General features: G+C 43.1%; 1 protein-coding gene across 2 annotated transcripts in view; it reads left to right on the forward strand.

The window, feature by feature from the left end:
- Positions 1 to 15,185, forward strand: part of acox3 (acyl-CoA oxidase 3, pristanoyl) — a 44,463-nt gene extending 29,278 nt beyond the window's left edge. For both annotated transcript variants that reach the window (XM_021577711.3, XM_021577712.3), the window contains exons 15-18: positions 401 to 575; positions 835 to 902; positions 6,065 to 6,151; positions 14,449 to 15,185. In XM_021577711.3, the coding sequence (XP_021433386.1) occupies positions 401 to 575; positions 835 to 902; positions 6,065 to 6,151; positions 14,449 to 14,568 (450 nt within the window). In that variant the 3' untranslated portion in view covers positions 14,569 to 15,185. The remainder of the gene's footprint in view (positions 1 to 400; positions 576 to 834; positions 903 to 6,064; positions 6,152 to 14,448) is intronic.
- Positions 15,186 to 17,835: the final 2,650 nt, after the last annotated feature.

Below are 17,835 nucleotides of genomic sequence, written 5' to 3' on the forward strand. Positions count from 1 at the left end.
GGCAGAGCGGTAGAGGAGTTCAGAGGCGTGGGAGAGGATCTGTGTTCTCTCTGCCGACATGGAACAGGAAGGGTGTGCATCGCCCAGTCAAGGCCAAACAGCGGGAGAGGCACAGACACACAATTTAATACCAGGACTGAGAATGGGGGTTATGATAACTCGAGGGGGGGTAGTGGATTGGGGTTTGTGTGCGTTTGGTTCACTCTCAAACCTGCAGTGTTTGGAAATTGGAATCTAGTAACACTGTATTTTCTCTTGCTCTCTCTCTATGCGTACGTATGTTTAACTAGTATAACTTGTCACTTTTTGTCATTCCTACAGTGTTAGTACAAGTAGCTTTTTACATTTCCAAACGTTGCGCTCTCTGTGTTTGCGTACGTGTGTGTCTGTGCATATCCAGGTGTTCTACTGCCGTTCCTTGTCCATCGTGTACATAGAGCACACCGTGGTGCAGAGGTTCCACGACCAGACCCATGATGAGGACACACCGGCTGGTCTCAGACCAGTTCTTAAACAGCTCTGTGCCCTCTACAGCCTGTGGACCCTCAGCAACCACATGGCCACGCTGTACCAGGGTCAGGTTCTTTTGAGTGCTGGCTGTCTTTCTCATTCAAGTTTGACTTCCCCATATTCATATAGGGTCTGATCTAGGATCAGTTTATCCTTTTACATAATAATGAATAAGATAACATGGACCAGGTAGGCCTGACCCTAGATCAACACTCCTACCCGGAGACATTTGATTCATACATCTCCCAAAGTCTGTATCCTTGTGAGAGTTAAGCTCGCCTGATTATGTATTATATTCTGTGTGTTGTTGTTGTGTTCCTCCAGGGGGTTATTTCTCTGGTTGGGAGCCAGCTGATTGGATCCAGCAGGCCATCCTCACCCTCTGCTCTCAGGTCAGTTCTCATATCTTCATTCTTCATCCAAGATCGCATAGCAGTTCAGACGTCTTCTGTCCTCGTCTTGTCGTGTCCTGTATATATATATATTTACAACTTTTTTCACATACATTTTATTTTTATTTTCCATCAACTCATCTTCTAAACACTCTCCTGCAACCAGCCTCACCAATTTATATTTATAAAAAAGTATTATTTACCTCAGATCTGCAATCCTTCAGGAAGCTAGCCAGAAACTCCAGGAGGCTGGCCAGAAACTAGCCAGAAGCTAGCCAGGAGCTAGCCCAGAAGCTAATCAGAAGCTAACCACGGTTTGTGGTCATCGGCTGTCCTTTAGTTCGAAAATCTATCGCCAGTTTTGTACGGCGCAGCGCGGCTCGGAACGGAACATACCGGACCAATTTTTCTCTCCATGTCCCTGGATTTCAACTGCTCTCTGGACATTCATACCCGGATCTCACAGCTAGCTAGCTGCTATCCGTGTGACAGTCGGCTTTCGTCGATTCCGGAGCAACATCGATTGTTCCGGTGCTAGCCAGCTCCGTCAATCACGCCTGAGTTCCATCATTCACTCCTGGGCTGCAGTCACCTATCCGGACCCGTTTCACTGCCTACGCGGAGCCCCACCGGGCCTTCACAACCGGACTGCCGACGTTATCTACCTGAAGGAGATCCGGCTGGCTCCTCTGTCGCGACGTTACCGGAACGCCCATCTGCGGCCCGCTAACCGTTAGCTGTCTTTCCGGCTGCTATCTGAATAGACAATCGGACAATTTATTTATTTTAATTATTATGTTTTCTTCTCGGGCCTCTATAACTATATCTATTGTTCTTATTTTTGTTGTTGTTGTGTGATTTGGATTAATCCCCTCTACCACACGGAACCCCACTAATCTACTGACCGAACGCAAGAGGTGGCTAACAACAGACTCCATCCTATGCTAGCTTGCTACCGGTTGGCTTGGCTAGCTGTCTAAATCGCCGTGACCCTAAACCAACCTCTCCACTCACTGGACCCTTTTGATCACTCGACTAAGCATGCCTCTCCTTAATGTCAATATGTCTTGTCCATTGCTGTTCTGGTTAGTGTTTATTGGCTTATTTCACTGTAGAGCCTCTAGTCCTGCTCACTATACCTTATCCAACCTATTAGTTCCACCACCCACACATGCAATGACATCTCCTGGTTTCAATGATGTTTCTAGAGACAATATCTCTCTCTTCATCACTCAATACCTAGGTTTACCTCCACTGTATTCACACCCTACCTTACCTTTGTCTGTACATTATACCTTGATGCTATTTTATCGCCCCCAGAAACCTCCTTTTACTCTCTGTTCCAGACGTTCTAGACGACCAATTCTTATTGCTTTTAGTCGCACCCTTATTCTACTCCTCCTATGTTCCTCTGGCGATGTAGAGGTGAATCCAGGCCCTGCAGTGCCTAGCTCCACTCCTATTCCCCAGGCGCTCTCTTTTGACGACTTCTGTAACCGTAATAGCCTTGGTTTCATGCATGTTAACATTAGAAGCCTCCTCCCTAAGTTTGTTCTATTCACTGCTTTAGCACACTCTGCCAACCCGGATGTTCTAGCTGTGTCTGAATCCTGGCTTAGGAAGACCACCAAAAATTCAGACATTTTAATTCCAAACTACAACATTTTCAGACAAGATAGAACTGCCAAAGGGGGCGGTGTTGCAATTTACTGCAAAGATAGCCTGCAGAGTTCTGTCCTACTATCCAGGTCTGTACCCAAACAATTTGAACTTCTACTTTTAAAAATCCACCTTTCTAAAAACAAGTCTCTCACCGTTGCCGCCTGCTATAGACCACCCTCTGCCCCCAGCTGTGCTCTGGACACCATATGTGAACTGATTGCCCCCCATCTATCTTCAGAGCTCGTGCTGCTAGGCGACCTAAACTGGAACATGCTTAACACCCCAGCCATCCTACAATCTAAACTTGATGCCCTCAATCTCACACAAATTATCAATGAACCTACCAGGTACCTCCCCAAAGCCTTAAACACGGGCACCCTCATAGATATCATCCTAACCAACTTCCCCTCTAAATACACCTCTGCTGTCTTCAACCAAGATCTCAGCGATCACTGCCTCATTGCCTGCATCCGTAATGGGTCAGCGGTCAAACGACCTCCTCTCATCACTGTAAAACGCTCCCTGAAACACTTCAGCGAGCAGGCCTTTCTAATCGACCTGGCCGGGGTATCCTGGAAGGATATTGACCTCATCCCGTCAGTAGAGGATGCCTGGATATTTTTTAAAAATGCCTTCCTAACCATCTTAAATAAACATGCCCCATTCAAGAAATTTAGAACCAGGAACAGATATAGCCCTTGGTTCTCCCCAGACCTGACTGCCCTTAATCAACACAAAAACGTCCTATGGCGTTCTGCATTAGCATCGAACAGCCCCCGTGATATGCAGCTGTTCAGGGAAGCTAGAAACCATTATACACAGGCAGTTAGAAAAGCCAAGGCTAGCTTTTTCAAGCAGAAATTTGCTTCTTGCAACACTAACTCAAAAAAGTTCTGGGACACTGTAAAGTCCATGGAGAATAAGAACACCTCCTCCCAGCTGCCCACTGCACTGAAGATAGGAAACACTGTCACCACTGATAAATCCACCATAATTGAAAATTTCAATAAGCATTTTTCTACTGCTGGCCATGCTTTCCACCTGGCTACTCCTACCCCTGTCAACAGCACTGCACCCCCAACAGCAACTCGCCCAAGCCTTCCCCATTTCTCCTTCTCCCAAATCCATTCAGCTGATGTTCTGAAAGAGCTGCAAAATCTGGACCCCTACAAATCAGCCGGGCTAGACAATCTGGACCCTTTCTTTCTAAAATTATCTGCCGAAATTGTTGCCACCCCTATTACTAGCCTGTTCAACCTCTCTTTCGTGTCGTCTGAGATTCCCAAAGATTGGAAAGCAGCTGCGGTCATCCCCCTCTTCAAAGGGGGGGACACTCTTGACCCAAACTGCTACAGACCTATATCTATCCTACCATGCCTTTCTAAGGTCTTCGAAAGCCAAGTCAACAAACAGATTACCGACCATTTTGAATCTCACCATACCTTCTCTGCTATGCAATCTGGTTTCAGAGCTGGTCATGGGTGCACCTCAGCCACGCTCAAGGTCCTAAACGATATCTTAACCGCCATCGATAAGAAACATTACTGTGCAGCCGTATTCATTGATCTGGCCAAGGCTTTCGACTCTGTCAATCACCACATCCTCATCGGCAGACTCAACAGCCTTGGTTTCTCAAATGATTGCCTCGCCTGGTTCACCAACTACTTCTCTGATAGAGTTCAGTGTGTCAAATCTGAGGGTCTGTTGTCCGGACCTCTGGCAGTCTCTATGGGGGTGCCACAGGGTTCAATTCTTGGACCGACTCTCTTCTCTGTATACATCAATGAGGTCGCTCTTGCTGCTGGTGAGTCTCTGATCCACCTCTACGCAGACGACACCATTCTGTATACTTCCGGCCCTTCTTTGGACACTGTGTTAACAACCCTCCAGGCAAGCTTCAATGCCATACAACTCTCCTTCCGTGGCCTCCAACTGCTCTTAAATACAAGTAAAACTAAATGCATGCTCTTCAACCGATCACTACCTGCACCTACCCGCCTGTCCAACATCACTACTCTGGACGGCTCTGACTTAGAATACGTGGACAACTACAAATACTTAGGTGTCTGGTTAGACTGTAAACTCTCCTTCCAGACCCATATCAAACATCTCCAATCCAAAGTTAAATCTAGAATTGGCTTCCTATTTCGCAACAAAGCATCCTTCACTCATGCTGCCAAACATACCCTTGTAAAACTGACCATCCTACCAATCCTCGACTTTGGCGATGTAATTTACAAAATAGCCTCCAATACCCTACTCAACAAACTGGATGCAGTCTATCACAGTGCAATCCGTTTTGTCACCAAAGCCCCATATACTACCCACCATTGCGACCTGTACGCTCTCGTTGGCTGGCCCTCGCTTCATACTCGTCGCCAAACCCACTGGCTCCATGTCATCTACAAGACCCTGCTAGGTAAAGTCCCCCCTTATCTCAGCTCGCTGGTCACCATAGCATCTCCCACCTGTAGCACACGCTCCAGCAGGTATATCTCTCTTGTCACCCCCAAAAACAATTCTTTCTTTGGCCGCCTCTCTTTCCAGTTCTCTGCTGCCAATGACTGGAACGAACTACAAAAATCTCTGAAACTGGAAACACTTATCCCTCTCACTAGCTTTAAGCACCAACTGTCAGAGCAGCTCACAGATTACTGCACCTGTACATAGCCCACATATAATTTAGCCCTATCAACTACCTCTTTCCCAACTGTATTTAATTTATTTATTTATTTTGCTCCTTTGCACCCCATTATTTTTATTTCTACTTTGCACATTCTTCCATTGCAAAACTACCATTCCAGTGTTTTACTTGCTATATTGTATTTACCTTGCCACCATGGCCTTTTTTGCCTTTACCTCCCTTCTCACCTTATTTGCTCACATTGTATATAGACTTGTTTATACTTTATTATTGACTGTATGTTTGTTTTACTCCATGTGTAACTCTGTGTTGTTGTATCTGTCGAACTGCTTTGCTTTATCTTGGCCAGGTCGCAATTGTAAATGAGAACTTGTTCTCAACTTGCCTACCTGGTTAAATAAAGGTAAAATAAAAATAAATAAAATAAATATAAACTAGGGTTGGGCGGTATCCAGATTTTCATACCGTTTCTGTACCATACCTAGGTATACACTTGGGCATGAATGTTTAATACAGTTGAAAATCTATTTGAATTTAAACAGTATTGAAAATCATACTGTTGGTATCTAGAAATACCCCAGTGTTTATGGTGTAAACAGAATATTGCCCAAGCCTAACATGCATAAACAAATGAGATTGGCCTAAATAACCCATTAAATGTCATGTGGTCTTGAGTTAAAGTGATGATTTTATTCATATGTTTGGAGGACTGAGGGGGGATGACCTCATAGGTGTTTATTGGCTTGCAGTGTGCTCTCTTTAGAGCACCATCACTGTGTTTGTCTGTGTGTATACTCTTTCTGTCTCTCCCTCCATTCTTCCCATTAGTCCCTCTCTCCTTCTCTCCCTCTAACAGCTGAAGGACGAGGCCATAGCTTTGGTGGACGCCGTTGCCCCTCCTGACTTCATCCTCAACTCACCCATTGGCAATGCGGACGGGGAGGTAAGACGAGACAGACGTGTGAAATGGGTCAGCGCCAGAGTCATATCTAATCCTGATCCGGTGCATTTTAAAGTACATTTTAGACACCGTCACAACTCGCTATACAGAAACAAAAATGGAAATATGAAAGGTAAGAATAGAAACAGAGGAGCCGAATGAGATTGTGGACCTATGACTGCTTAACTTGCAGGAACACAGCATTACAAACACACACACACACACACTTGTCTGGTCTTACTCATTTACCCTGTTTTAATGTGTTTGGATAACGAATAACACTAGGCTCAATACTCATCCATTGATTAAATCATGTCTGTTTGAGTAATGCTAGTAACCTATTCATCCATGCACTCAGACAGTGCTCTTGTGTTTGAAGAGTCTGCGGAGACACAACAACAATGTTTGAGACACTGAGTTTCCACATAGACCATCACAATGGTCCAAACAACAAAAGGTCTCAATAAAACAATACAGAGTGTTCTGCTATTAACCTACTCTTAAAGGATGGAACACTTTTTTTTTTACTGGAATAGAGCAAGAGGAGAGTTCCAGAGGCTGCTGTCATCTTCCAGTAAACACACTGACCCAAACCTATAAACATACAGGCCCAAGTGTGTCAGCCAGGAGTGATGTTGGGGAGGGACTGTGTGTGTGTGTGTGTGTGTGTGTGTGTGTAGGTGGGTGGGTCCGCCAGGATAATGCATTACTAAGGAGGGACGATGTCGGAGTGTGTGTGTGTGTGTATGACCTTTAACTGTGTGTGTCATCTGTTTTGTTAGGAGTCTGGCTTTCAAATGCTCCCCTTGTCTTTCTGGGCTCAGAAAATGGATGCTTTGTTTTCACTCTGTGAAGACTCACAGCTGCTTTCGTTGGCAGACAGTACACACACACACACACACACACACACACACAATACTGGACCTGGAGAGAGTGGGATAAACATGCCTTCCTAGCTGAGCTGAGTTGTAGAATAAATCTGTACAATTGTAAGCAAATCTAAATAGATCATTAATCAATATATTTATCATCGTTGTTATTTAATAGTGACACTAATAGTAGAACGACAGAACAGTCACAGAAGCATGAGATGGAGTTCTGTGGTAGTAGTGCTGGTGGTAGTAGTAGTGGTAATATTAGTAATGCTAGTACTGGTAGTAGCAAGAATAGTGTTTGTCTTACCTGCTTTTGCTAGTAGCATTGCTATAAAATGTTGTTGGTGTTGCTATTAATGCATGTTCACAGGTGCAAGTTTCAGAGCAGACATTTAACTGAATTAGGGTTGTTTTATGGTGTCGTTGAAGCAATGGCATTTCCTTCCAACCTCACGCAATGGTGTGAGTCTGACCCTCTCTGCTCCCTGGCTGTGTGCTGTATAAGAAACATTTAGATTTTTGACATTTAGCTTTAGTGTGTTTGAGACACACACTATATACGCAAAAGTGTGTGGACACCCCTTCAGATTAGTGGATTTGGCTATTTCAGCCACACCCGTTGCTGACAGGTGTATAAATCCGAGCACCCAGCCATGCAATCTCCATAGAGAAACATTGGCAGTAGAATGTCCTTATTGAGGAGCTCAGTGACTTTCAACGTGGCACTGTCATAGAATGCCACTTTTCCAACAAGTCAGTTTGTCAAATTTCTGCCCTTCTAGAGCTGCTCCAGTCAACTGTAAGTGCTGTTACTGTGAAGTGGAAATGGCTAGGAGCAACAATGGCTCAGCCGCGAAGTGGTAGGCCACACAAGCTCACAGAACGGGACCTACGAGTGCTGAAACGCGCAGCGCGTTAAAATCATCTGTCCTCGGTTGCAACACTCAGTACCGAGTTCCAAACTGCCTCTGGAAGCAACGTCGGCACAATAACTTTTCGTCTGGAGCTTCCATGGTCAAGCAGCCGCACACAAGCCTAAGATCACCATGTGCAATGCCAAGCATCGGCTGGAGTGGTGTAAAGCTCACCGCCATTGGATTCTGGAGCAGTGGAATTGCGTTCTCTGGAGTGATGAATCGCGTTTCACCATCTGGCAGTTTGACGGAAGGATCTGGGTTTGGATGATGCCAAGAGAACGCTACCTGTGTTAACGTTTCGTGGAGGAGGAATAATGGTCTGAGGCTATTTTTCATGGTTCGGGCTAGGCCCCTTAGTTTCAGGGAAAGGAAATCTAAACGCGACAACATACAATTACATTCTAGACGATTCTGTGCTTCCAACTTTGTGGCAACAGTTTGGAGAAGGCCCTTTCCTGCTTCAGCATGACAATGCCCTCGTCCACAAAGTGAGGTCCATACAGAAATGGTTTGTTGAGATCTGTGTGGAAGAACTTGACTGGCCTGCACAGAGCCCTGAACTCAACCCCAACATCAGTGCCCGAACGCACTCATGCATTTGAGGCTGAGTGGAAGCAAGTTCCTGCAGCAATGTTCCAACATCTAGTGGAAAGCATTCCCAGATGAATGGAGGCTGTTATAGCAGCAAGGGGGGACCAACTCCATAATAATGCCCATGATTTTGAAATGAGCACGTGTCCACATACTTTTGGTCATGTAGTGCAGGTATTCCCAAACTGGGGTACGCAATGCCGTCGAGGGTACGCCAAATAAAAATGTGATTCACTTATTTATTTATTTTTATTCACATTTTTAAACCGTACATTTTATATTTTCCAATGGGGCTAGACACTTGGGTGAGGTTTTTTTCTCTCACCCTGAGTAGCCTCGTTTCACTGCCAAAAATAAAATGAAACCATCTAGTGTTCAGCGAAATTACAGCACTATGTCAAATACAGGTAGCCTAGTCAAATAATTAACATCCAATCACATTAACCGTTACTTTCTCGCGGGAAACCTTCACACAGACATTTAGAAACTAAACATGACAATTTAAAAAATAAGCCACGGGAGTTTTTTGAGCGTGAATAAAGACGACTTTCGAGTAGTAAGACAAATCTAAAAGCAACAGATACCATTAATAAGAAGCGTCTAGAAGCGTATGGTGAGCTACCGAGTGGCTAGGACAGGCAAGCCCCATACTATTGTGGAGGACTTAATTCTTCCTGCTGCCGCGGATATGGCTGGGACAATGCTGGGGGAAAAGGCCAAAAAAGCTGTACAGACAATGTCCTCATCAAACAACACTGTTTCACAACGCATCAGTGACATGGCAGGAGATGTTTTGAAATAATTACTGCTTCAAATACAAGCCAGTGAATTATATGCGTTACAGCTGGATGAGTCAACAGATGTGGCGTGCCTGGCACAGCTGGTATATGTCCGTTACTTTTATGGAGGGTCAATTAAGGAAGACATACTCTTCTGGAAACCAGGACAACATGAGAGGATATTTTTAAAGTACTGGACAGCTTTGTGACATCAAATGGACTTTGGTGGTCAAGATGTGTTGGTATCTGTACTGATGGAGCAAAAGCCACGACAGGGAGACATAGTGGAGTGGTAACGCGCATGCAATTAGTTGCTCCCTACGCCGCTTGGTACACTGCAGCATCCACCGAGAGGTTCTGTTGACTCATCCAGCAACAGCGCCTCTTCAACCTCAGGAGGCTGAAAAAAATGTGACTTGTCACCAAAAACCCTCACTAACCTTTACAGGTGCACAATTGAGAGCACCCTGTCGGGCTGTATCACCGCCTGGTACGGCAGCTGCACCGCCCACAACCGCTGGGCTCTCCAGAGGGAGGTGCGGTCTGCACAAAGCATCACCGGGGGCAAACTACCTGCCCTCCAGGACTCCTACAACACCCGATGTCACAGGAAGGCAAAAAAGATCATCAAGGACAATAACCACCTGAGCCACTACCTGTTCACCCCGCTATCATCCAGAAGTGAGATCAGTACAGGTGCACCAAAGCTGCGACAGATAGAAGCTGTTTTTCAATCTATCTCAAGGCCATCAGATTGTTAAACAGCCTCCAGTAGCACAGAGAGGCAGCTGCCTATCTATAGACTTGATATCATTGGCCACTTTAATAAATGGAACACTCGTCACCTAAATAATGCTACTTAAAGAATATTTACATATCTCACATTACTCATCTCATATGTATATACTGTATCCTTCACTATCTATTGCATCTTTCCAGCTCTGTCTCTGCTCATCCATATATTTTAGACTTATATATTCTCATCTCATTCCTTTACTAGATTGTGTTTTAGGTTTTGTTGTGGAATTGCTAGATATGACCTATTACTGCTGCACTGTCGGATCTAGAAGCATACGCATTTCACTACACTCGCAATAACATCTGCTAACCATGTGTATGTGACCAATCAAATTTGACTTGATTTTCCTGCCAAGGGAATGCCTGAAAGAGGAGACGGACACTACAGTGAAAATGGTTAACTTTGTTAAAGCAAGGCCCCTGAGCTCTCGTGTTTTTTTCTGCATTATGCAATGATATGGCTCAGCGACCATGTAACGCTTTTACAACATACGTGCTGGTTATCAAGGGGCAAAGTATTGACACTTTTTTTTTTTTTTAAATTGAGAGACAACTTTATGAAGCTTTTCTTTACTGACCATAATTTTCACTTGTCTGACCGCTTGCATGATGACGAGTTTCTCACACGACTGGCCTATCTGGGTGATGATTTTTTTTCTCACCTGAATGATCTGAATCTAGGATCACAGGAACTGTGATCCTCAACTATATTCAATGTGCTGGACAAAATTGAGGCTATGATTAAGAAGTTGGAGCTCTTTTCTGTCAGCATTAACAAGGACAACACACAGGCTTTCCAGCATTGTATGATTTTTTTTTTTGTGCAAATACACTCAAGCTTACGGACAATGTCAAATGTGATACAGCGAAGCACCTGAGTGAGCAATTACACAGGTACTTTCCCTAAACGGACGACACGAACAACTGGATTCATCATCCCTTTCATGCCCTGCCTCCAGTCCACATACCGATATCTGAACAAGAGAGCCTCATCAAAATTGCAACAAGCGTTTCTGAGAAAATGTTATTTAATCAGAAGCCACTGCCAGATTTCTGGATAGGGCTGCACTCAGTTTCTTGCCTTGGCAAATCACGCTGTTAAGACACTGACGCCTTTTGCAACCACGTACCTATGTGAGAGTGGATTCTCGGCCCTCACTAGCATGAAAACTAAATACAGGCACAGACTGTGTGTGAGAAATGATTTAAGACTGAGACTCTCCAATACAACCCAACATTGCAGAGTTATGTGCATCATTTCAAGCACACCCTTCTCATTAACCTGTGGTGAGTTAGTCACCTTTTTTGACGAACAAATAAGGTTTTATATGTAAGATGGCTAAATAAATAAAGAGCGAAATGATTATATTATTATTTGTGCCCTGGTTCTATAAGAGATCTTTGTCACTTCCCACGAGCCAATTGTGACAAAACCCACACTCATTCTTCTGTTTAATAAATGTGTTGTATAGTGTGTGTTTGTGGCAGGCTTACAATGGTGGAAGAAAATAAAAACATTTGAGAGTGCGCTGACCCTGGTGCTATAGGGCGTACGCAGCTGGTGGTTGAATGTTTGAAGGGGTACTGGACTATAAAAAGATTGGGAACCACTGATGTAGTGTATTTGGTTGACTGTATATTAGGTAGAAACACATTCTTTTTTTTAATTACATTGACATTTAGCTTAACACGATCCAGAGACTCATAACAAATGTGGAGCGAGGTAGATCACCACGACAACACCCACCCAAACCCATATCAAGTGTGGGCCAAGAGTGTGGGCCAAGAAGTACTAACTAATACTATACCGGTGAGGTCAGTGATTTCGTGCCTGTGTCACAAATGGAACTCTATTCTCTTTTTATAGTGCAATATTTTTTCCAGGGCCCAGTGCACTATAGAGGGAATAGGGTGCCATCACCCTGCAAACATTGTGTGAGTGACTGGACCATTTAAAATTACATAAATCATGCATTGTCCAATCAACACCCTGCCTGAGGTGTTGCCAGGGAAACACAGTGCTGGAGATTGAGCCCAGAAGCACAGGGGATTTCTAGAACTTCCTAGAAATTCTTATAGAATGGGGTTGGAAGCATTGAGGGGAATATACAATGATATACAGTACTATGTGTATATCTATAGCTAGAAGATAGGCGTCAAATGTACCTTAAATATACTGAACAAATGGACCATAATGCTTTGTGATGACAATACCCTGAGCACCTACAATATTAGTGTCTGGATACTTGACTTGTCATAAAGGCCTTATAACAATATAAATTATTAACATGACATTGTAATCATTAGTGTGGTCTGTCTCTAACCCCCTGTTGAGGTCAGTAAATCATAGAGATCAGATAAGACTTAATGCTTCTTCTCCTGTGTTGAAAACACTAAACATAAATATAAAAGCAACATGTAAAGTGTTGGTCCCATGTTTCATGGGCTGAAAAATGATCCACGAAATGTTCCATATGCACAAAAAGCTTATTTCTCTCAATTTGTGTGCACAAATTTGTTTACATCCCTGTTAGGGAGTATTTCTCCTTTGCCAAGATAATCCATCCACCGGAAGGGTTGTGGCATATCAAGAAGCTGTTTGAACTGGATGGTCATTACGCAGGTGCACCTTGTGCTGGGGACAATAAAAGGCAACTCTAAAATGTGCAGTTTTGTCACACAACAAAATGCCACAGATGTCTCAAGTTTTGAGGGAGTGTGCAATTGGCATGCAGACTGCAGGAATGTCCACCAGAGCTGTTTCCAGATCATTTGATGTAAGTTTCTCTACAATAAGCCGCCTCCAACGTTGTTTTCGAGAATTTGGCAGTACGTCCAACCGGCCTCACAACCACAGACCACGTGTATTGCGTCGTGTGGGTGAGCAGTTTACTGATATCAACGTTGTGAACAGAGTGCTCAATGGTGGCGGTGGAGTTATGATATGTGCAGGCATAAGCTACGGACAACGAACACAATTGCATTTTATCTTTGACAATTTGAATGCACAGAGATACCATGACGAGATCCTGAGGCCCATCTTTGTGCCATTCATCTGCCACCATCACCTCATGTTTCAGCATGATAATGCACAGCCCCATGTCACAAGGATCTGTACACAATTCCTTGAAACTGAAAATGTCCCAGTTCTTCCATGGCCTGCATACTCACCAGACATGTCACCCATTGAGCATGTTTGGGTTGCTCTGGATCGACGTGTACTACAGCTTATTCCAGTTCCCACCCATATCCAGCAACTTCGCACAGCCATTGAAGAGGAGTGGGACAACATTCCAAAGGCTATAATCAACAGCCTGATCAACTCTTTGTGAAGGAGATGTCACACTGCACGAGGCAAATGGTGGTCATACCAGATATTGACTGGTTTTCTGATCCACGCCCCTAACTATTATTCTTTTTTTTAAAGGTATCTGGACCAACAGATGCATATCTGTATTTCCAGTCATGTGAAATCCATAGATTAGTGCCTAATTTATTTAAATTGACTGAGTTCCTTACAATTAATTTAAGTCAGTAAAATCCTTGAAATTGTTGCATGTTGCATTTTTTTCCAGTATAATATAACTCCTATGTTGTGACCCAAATGGTACCCTATTCCCTTTTATAGTGCACCACATTTGACCAGGGGTGCCCTCCAATGTAGGGAATAGGGTGTCATTTGGGACACGGACATACTAGCCCAGCTGTGACTGTCTTATCGAGATACTGTATACAGTCACCTATTTCAAATCACCACATTGGAAACGTGTGTGTGTGCGTGTGCAACATCTCAATCATAAACCTCCAGTGTTTTTATAAATATTGTCTCTAGTCAGCGTTACTCAACCAGCTCTTCTCAGAAACATCTCAGTTCATAACATAACAAACCTAGTTTAACACCGCTATAAACATAATGCTTTGTACTGTTTCTGTATGTGAAAGGTGGTTTTTTGTGGTTGTTGTGACATTAAGTATGTCCGGTTTGTTAGTGATCAATATTGGATAGACGCGAGGGCATTAGCAATAGGCTATGGCATTTCGTCACTTCCCTTTGAAAGCCATTGTTTGTCCAAACATACTAGTTAAATAAAGGTCAAAATAATAATATTGTGAGTAAGTAATGCATGATTAAGATTCGTTGATTTTGACCTTTCATCATTTTGCTTGTAATGCCAACAGTTCTTCAAGTTACTTGCCCCAATTACACACAGCAAACCGCCACTAGGATTCCAGCATGTTACTAAAAAAGAACAAATCATCAATCCAAAAAGTTTGAAATGTTGTCATAGTCACACAAAACACTTTGTCCTATCAATTCTTGTTGTTTTCCTGTGTTCCAGCTCTATAAGAACCTGTGGTCCACGGTGATGCAGGGGAACAAGGTTCTAGAGCGCCCGTCCTGGTGGGCAGAGTTCACCTCAGACAAGCCTGTGGTGGGTTCCCTCCGACCCAAACTGTAGGTTTGTAGATCACGGTTCTAGAGTCCTCTGTTCCCCAGTTACACCAACCAGTTTCATCAGCCCAGAAGAAAACAAGAAGAAGCCTTCAGATTAGATGAATCTCATTCTCCTCACTTTGAAATATGAACTTTGTATTATCAGATATGAAATGAATGACATATTGGGCCTTTTTAAGAGTGTAGAGGCAATGCAATTATAAACCACTGTCTTCCTCTGAATACGGTAAAGAATGATAATCAACTACGTTTGTGGTAATTGTTGGAATCAGTGCCTATGACGGGAAGCACTCTAAAGAGAAGAGATTATGTTCAAGTACATTTGTTAACACGTTTCAATAGATTTGATGCCAGCTTCTTGATATGATTATGTATCTAACACTACATAAGGTTGTCTGTTTTGTATAATTAATGTAACTGTATAATTAATGTAACTTTAAATTCATGTAATGTGATATTTGTGAACTAGAGCTTATTTTGATTGCCAAATGATGCAATGAGTCCACGTATATACTTATAATTATGTGGTAATATATACATGTAATAAATTGTGCACATTTTGTAAAATAATGACTGAATAAAGGGTTTGTAAAATAAATAAAATATTTCTACTAATACATACACATGAATTGCATTTATGGATTATTATTTCAGTGAATCAAAAACTCATTTGATATTCTCAGGTCAAGTAACCATGCATGCTTGATAAGTAGTAGCCTTGTCTGAGACCTGCTGACTTGTTAGCTCCCAAAGCCTTTTTGCTCCCCAAGCTAAAAGGTTTTAGCTCAGCTGGCTAACACTCGTATTTGAACTAGAGCTCTGCTTTCCGAGCCCGATGGGGCCTACATCGGGTTAGAGAGGAGAGATTTTTTTCACAAAAAATAATGCTCCTTGAGTTGTTGGAGTTTAAAGTGATGAAAATTAGCTAGCTAACTGCTCTCTCATGTCTCGTCATTGAGCAGCGCAGCCCAAGCAGAGCCGTTGCTATGGATACTCACAGACCCGACATGAGCAGAGCGCATGCAGGAACGAGACAGAGATGAGCAGCTAATGGACGTCACTAACGGAGGAAGTTATTTCTGATATTTCGGGCAGGGCCGAGCCTTCAATTTGTCAGAAGCAGTCGGGCCTGGGTAGGGTAGGGCCTGAAGGTTGCGGGCATTGGTAGGTCTCGGGCTTAAAATTCATGCCCATGCAGGGATCTAATTTTAACTAGTGGGTCACATTAGTAGTTTTTACGATCACATAACATTTAATATTGTTAGTCCTTTTATATTCTCGTATTTTCTCATACCTATCAGTTGAGCTCCACGTTGGGCATTCAACATTCATTCCAATCAAAATCAGATTACATCCTTATAAACTCACTAACCTCCCAAAATATTCAGATATTGTTTCTTTAAGCAGGGGTTTTGGTCATATAAATAGACGTGGTTTTAAAAATAGCTAGGGGCACCGCTGGCTTCTAAAATTAGCTATGTGTTCTTAAGGAGGGACCGGTCGAGGTTCATCCATCTATGGGTTCGAACCAAGTTTGAAAACCCCAAAGATCAGTTATCAACACACTATCTAAGCTAAAAATGTCCTGATATTGTTTTCTTATGGAGGCACTCTAGTCACAGAATCCTACATTTGGCTCTGTCCTCTTAAGAAGGGCGACCAATGTTTAGTTCATCCATCTATGGGACTGAACAAAGTTTGAAAACATCAAAGATTTCCCCAGTTTTGTGTTGTTAGTGTAGTTAGCCTGGCGACACATGCACACAGCACACGCAAGCGTACACACGCATGTACGTCGTCTGGGAAATAAATGTTAATTATTCCACACTAAAACCCTTGTCCTCCGACCTCTGGCCCTTCAAATTAAGTTTACATAAGGATGTGGAGGACATATTTTGTCCCAGATGTTACAGTGTGTGTGTCAGTGTGTTCACTTAATCTGGGAAAGAATTGATCCTACATGTTTATGTTGCTGTTTCTTAGTGTATTTTAAACTTTCAAATCAGATAAGGGGTATTTATGAAGTTATAGTGTGTTTAGGAGATTGCCGTGTAAGTATGTATATAATATCAGAGCACCATTGAGAAAAGGGTTAGTCAGTCTCCAACCTATTCTAGCATGAGCGTGATGTTGTGAGCTACTCATTTTTTTATAACTTTCTAATAGGCTAATTCTTCTCTTCTCCTCTCCCCTGCAACTCTTCCTCCAGGTCCTTAGTGTACGAGAGAAAGTAGTGCACTGTTTTCTGTCAAAATCCTTGGTAAAGTAATTGTTAATAAACAACTCTAAGGGGGCCCTATAATGTCAGTGTTGTTGTTTTTTCCCCAGATTATGTTTTCTCAGTTTTATTTTAGTTGGTTTTAGATTTTTTTTTGTTTTTCACTCTAAAAAATGTAATTGTTTATAGAGAAACATCAAAATTGAATGTTCTGAGTCCATGCTTAAATCACATCAGGAGACCCTTTTCTTTTAGGTCTGGAAGAAAACGAACACATTTATATATTTTTTGTGTAAGGAATTGGCTTTGGGGGTGACCAGTGAAATATACCTGCTGGAGCTGCTATGGTGCCCAGTGAATTGAGATAAGACAGGTCTTTACCTAGCAAAGACTTATAGATGACCTGGAGCCAGTGGGTTTGGCGACGAATATGAAGCGAGGGCCAGCCAACGAGAGCATACAGGTTGCAGTGATGGGTAGTATATGGGGCTTTGGTGACAAAATGGATGGCACTGTGATGGACTGTATCCAATTTACTGAGTAGAGTGTTGGAGGATATTTTGTAAATGACATCGCTGAAGTCAAGGATCGGTAGGATAGAGGGTATGTTTGGCAGCATGAGTGAAGGATGCTTTGTTGCGAAATAGGAAGCCAATTCTAGATTTAACTTTGGATTGGAGATGCTTAATGTGAGTCTGGAAGGAGAGTTTACAGTCTAACCAGGCACCTAGGTATTTGAAGTTGTCCACATATTCTAAGTCAGAACTGTCCAGAGTAGTGATGCTAGACGGGTGGCAGGTGCGGGCAGCGATCGGTTGAATTTAGTTTTACTTGCATGCATTTAGTTTTACTTGCATTTCAGAACAGTTGGAGGCCACGGAAGGAGAGTTGTATGGCATTGAAGTTTGTCTGGAGGTTTGTTAACAGTGTCCAAAGAAGGGCCAGAAGTATACGGAAGGGTAGCGGTGGATCAGAAAAACACCAGAAGCAAGAGCGACATCATTGATGTATACAGAGAAAATAGTCGGCCCAAGAATTTAACCCTGTGGCACC

The sequence above is a fragment of the Oncorhynchus mykiss genome, chromosome 21 (assembly GCF_057628025.1).
Source record: "Oncorhynchus mykiss isolate SJ-2025 chromosome 21, ASM5762802v1, whole genome shotgun sequence".
Classification (NCBI taxonomy): Eukaryota; Metazoa; Chordata; class Actinopteri; order Salmoniformes; family Salmonidae; genus Oncorhynchus; species Oncorhynchus mykiss.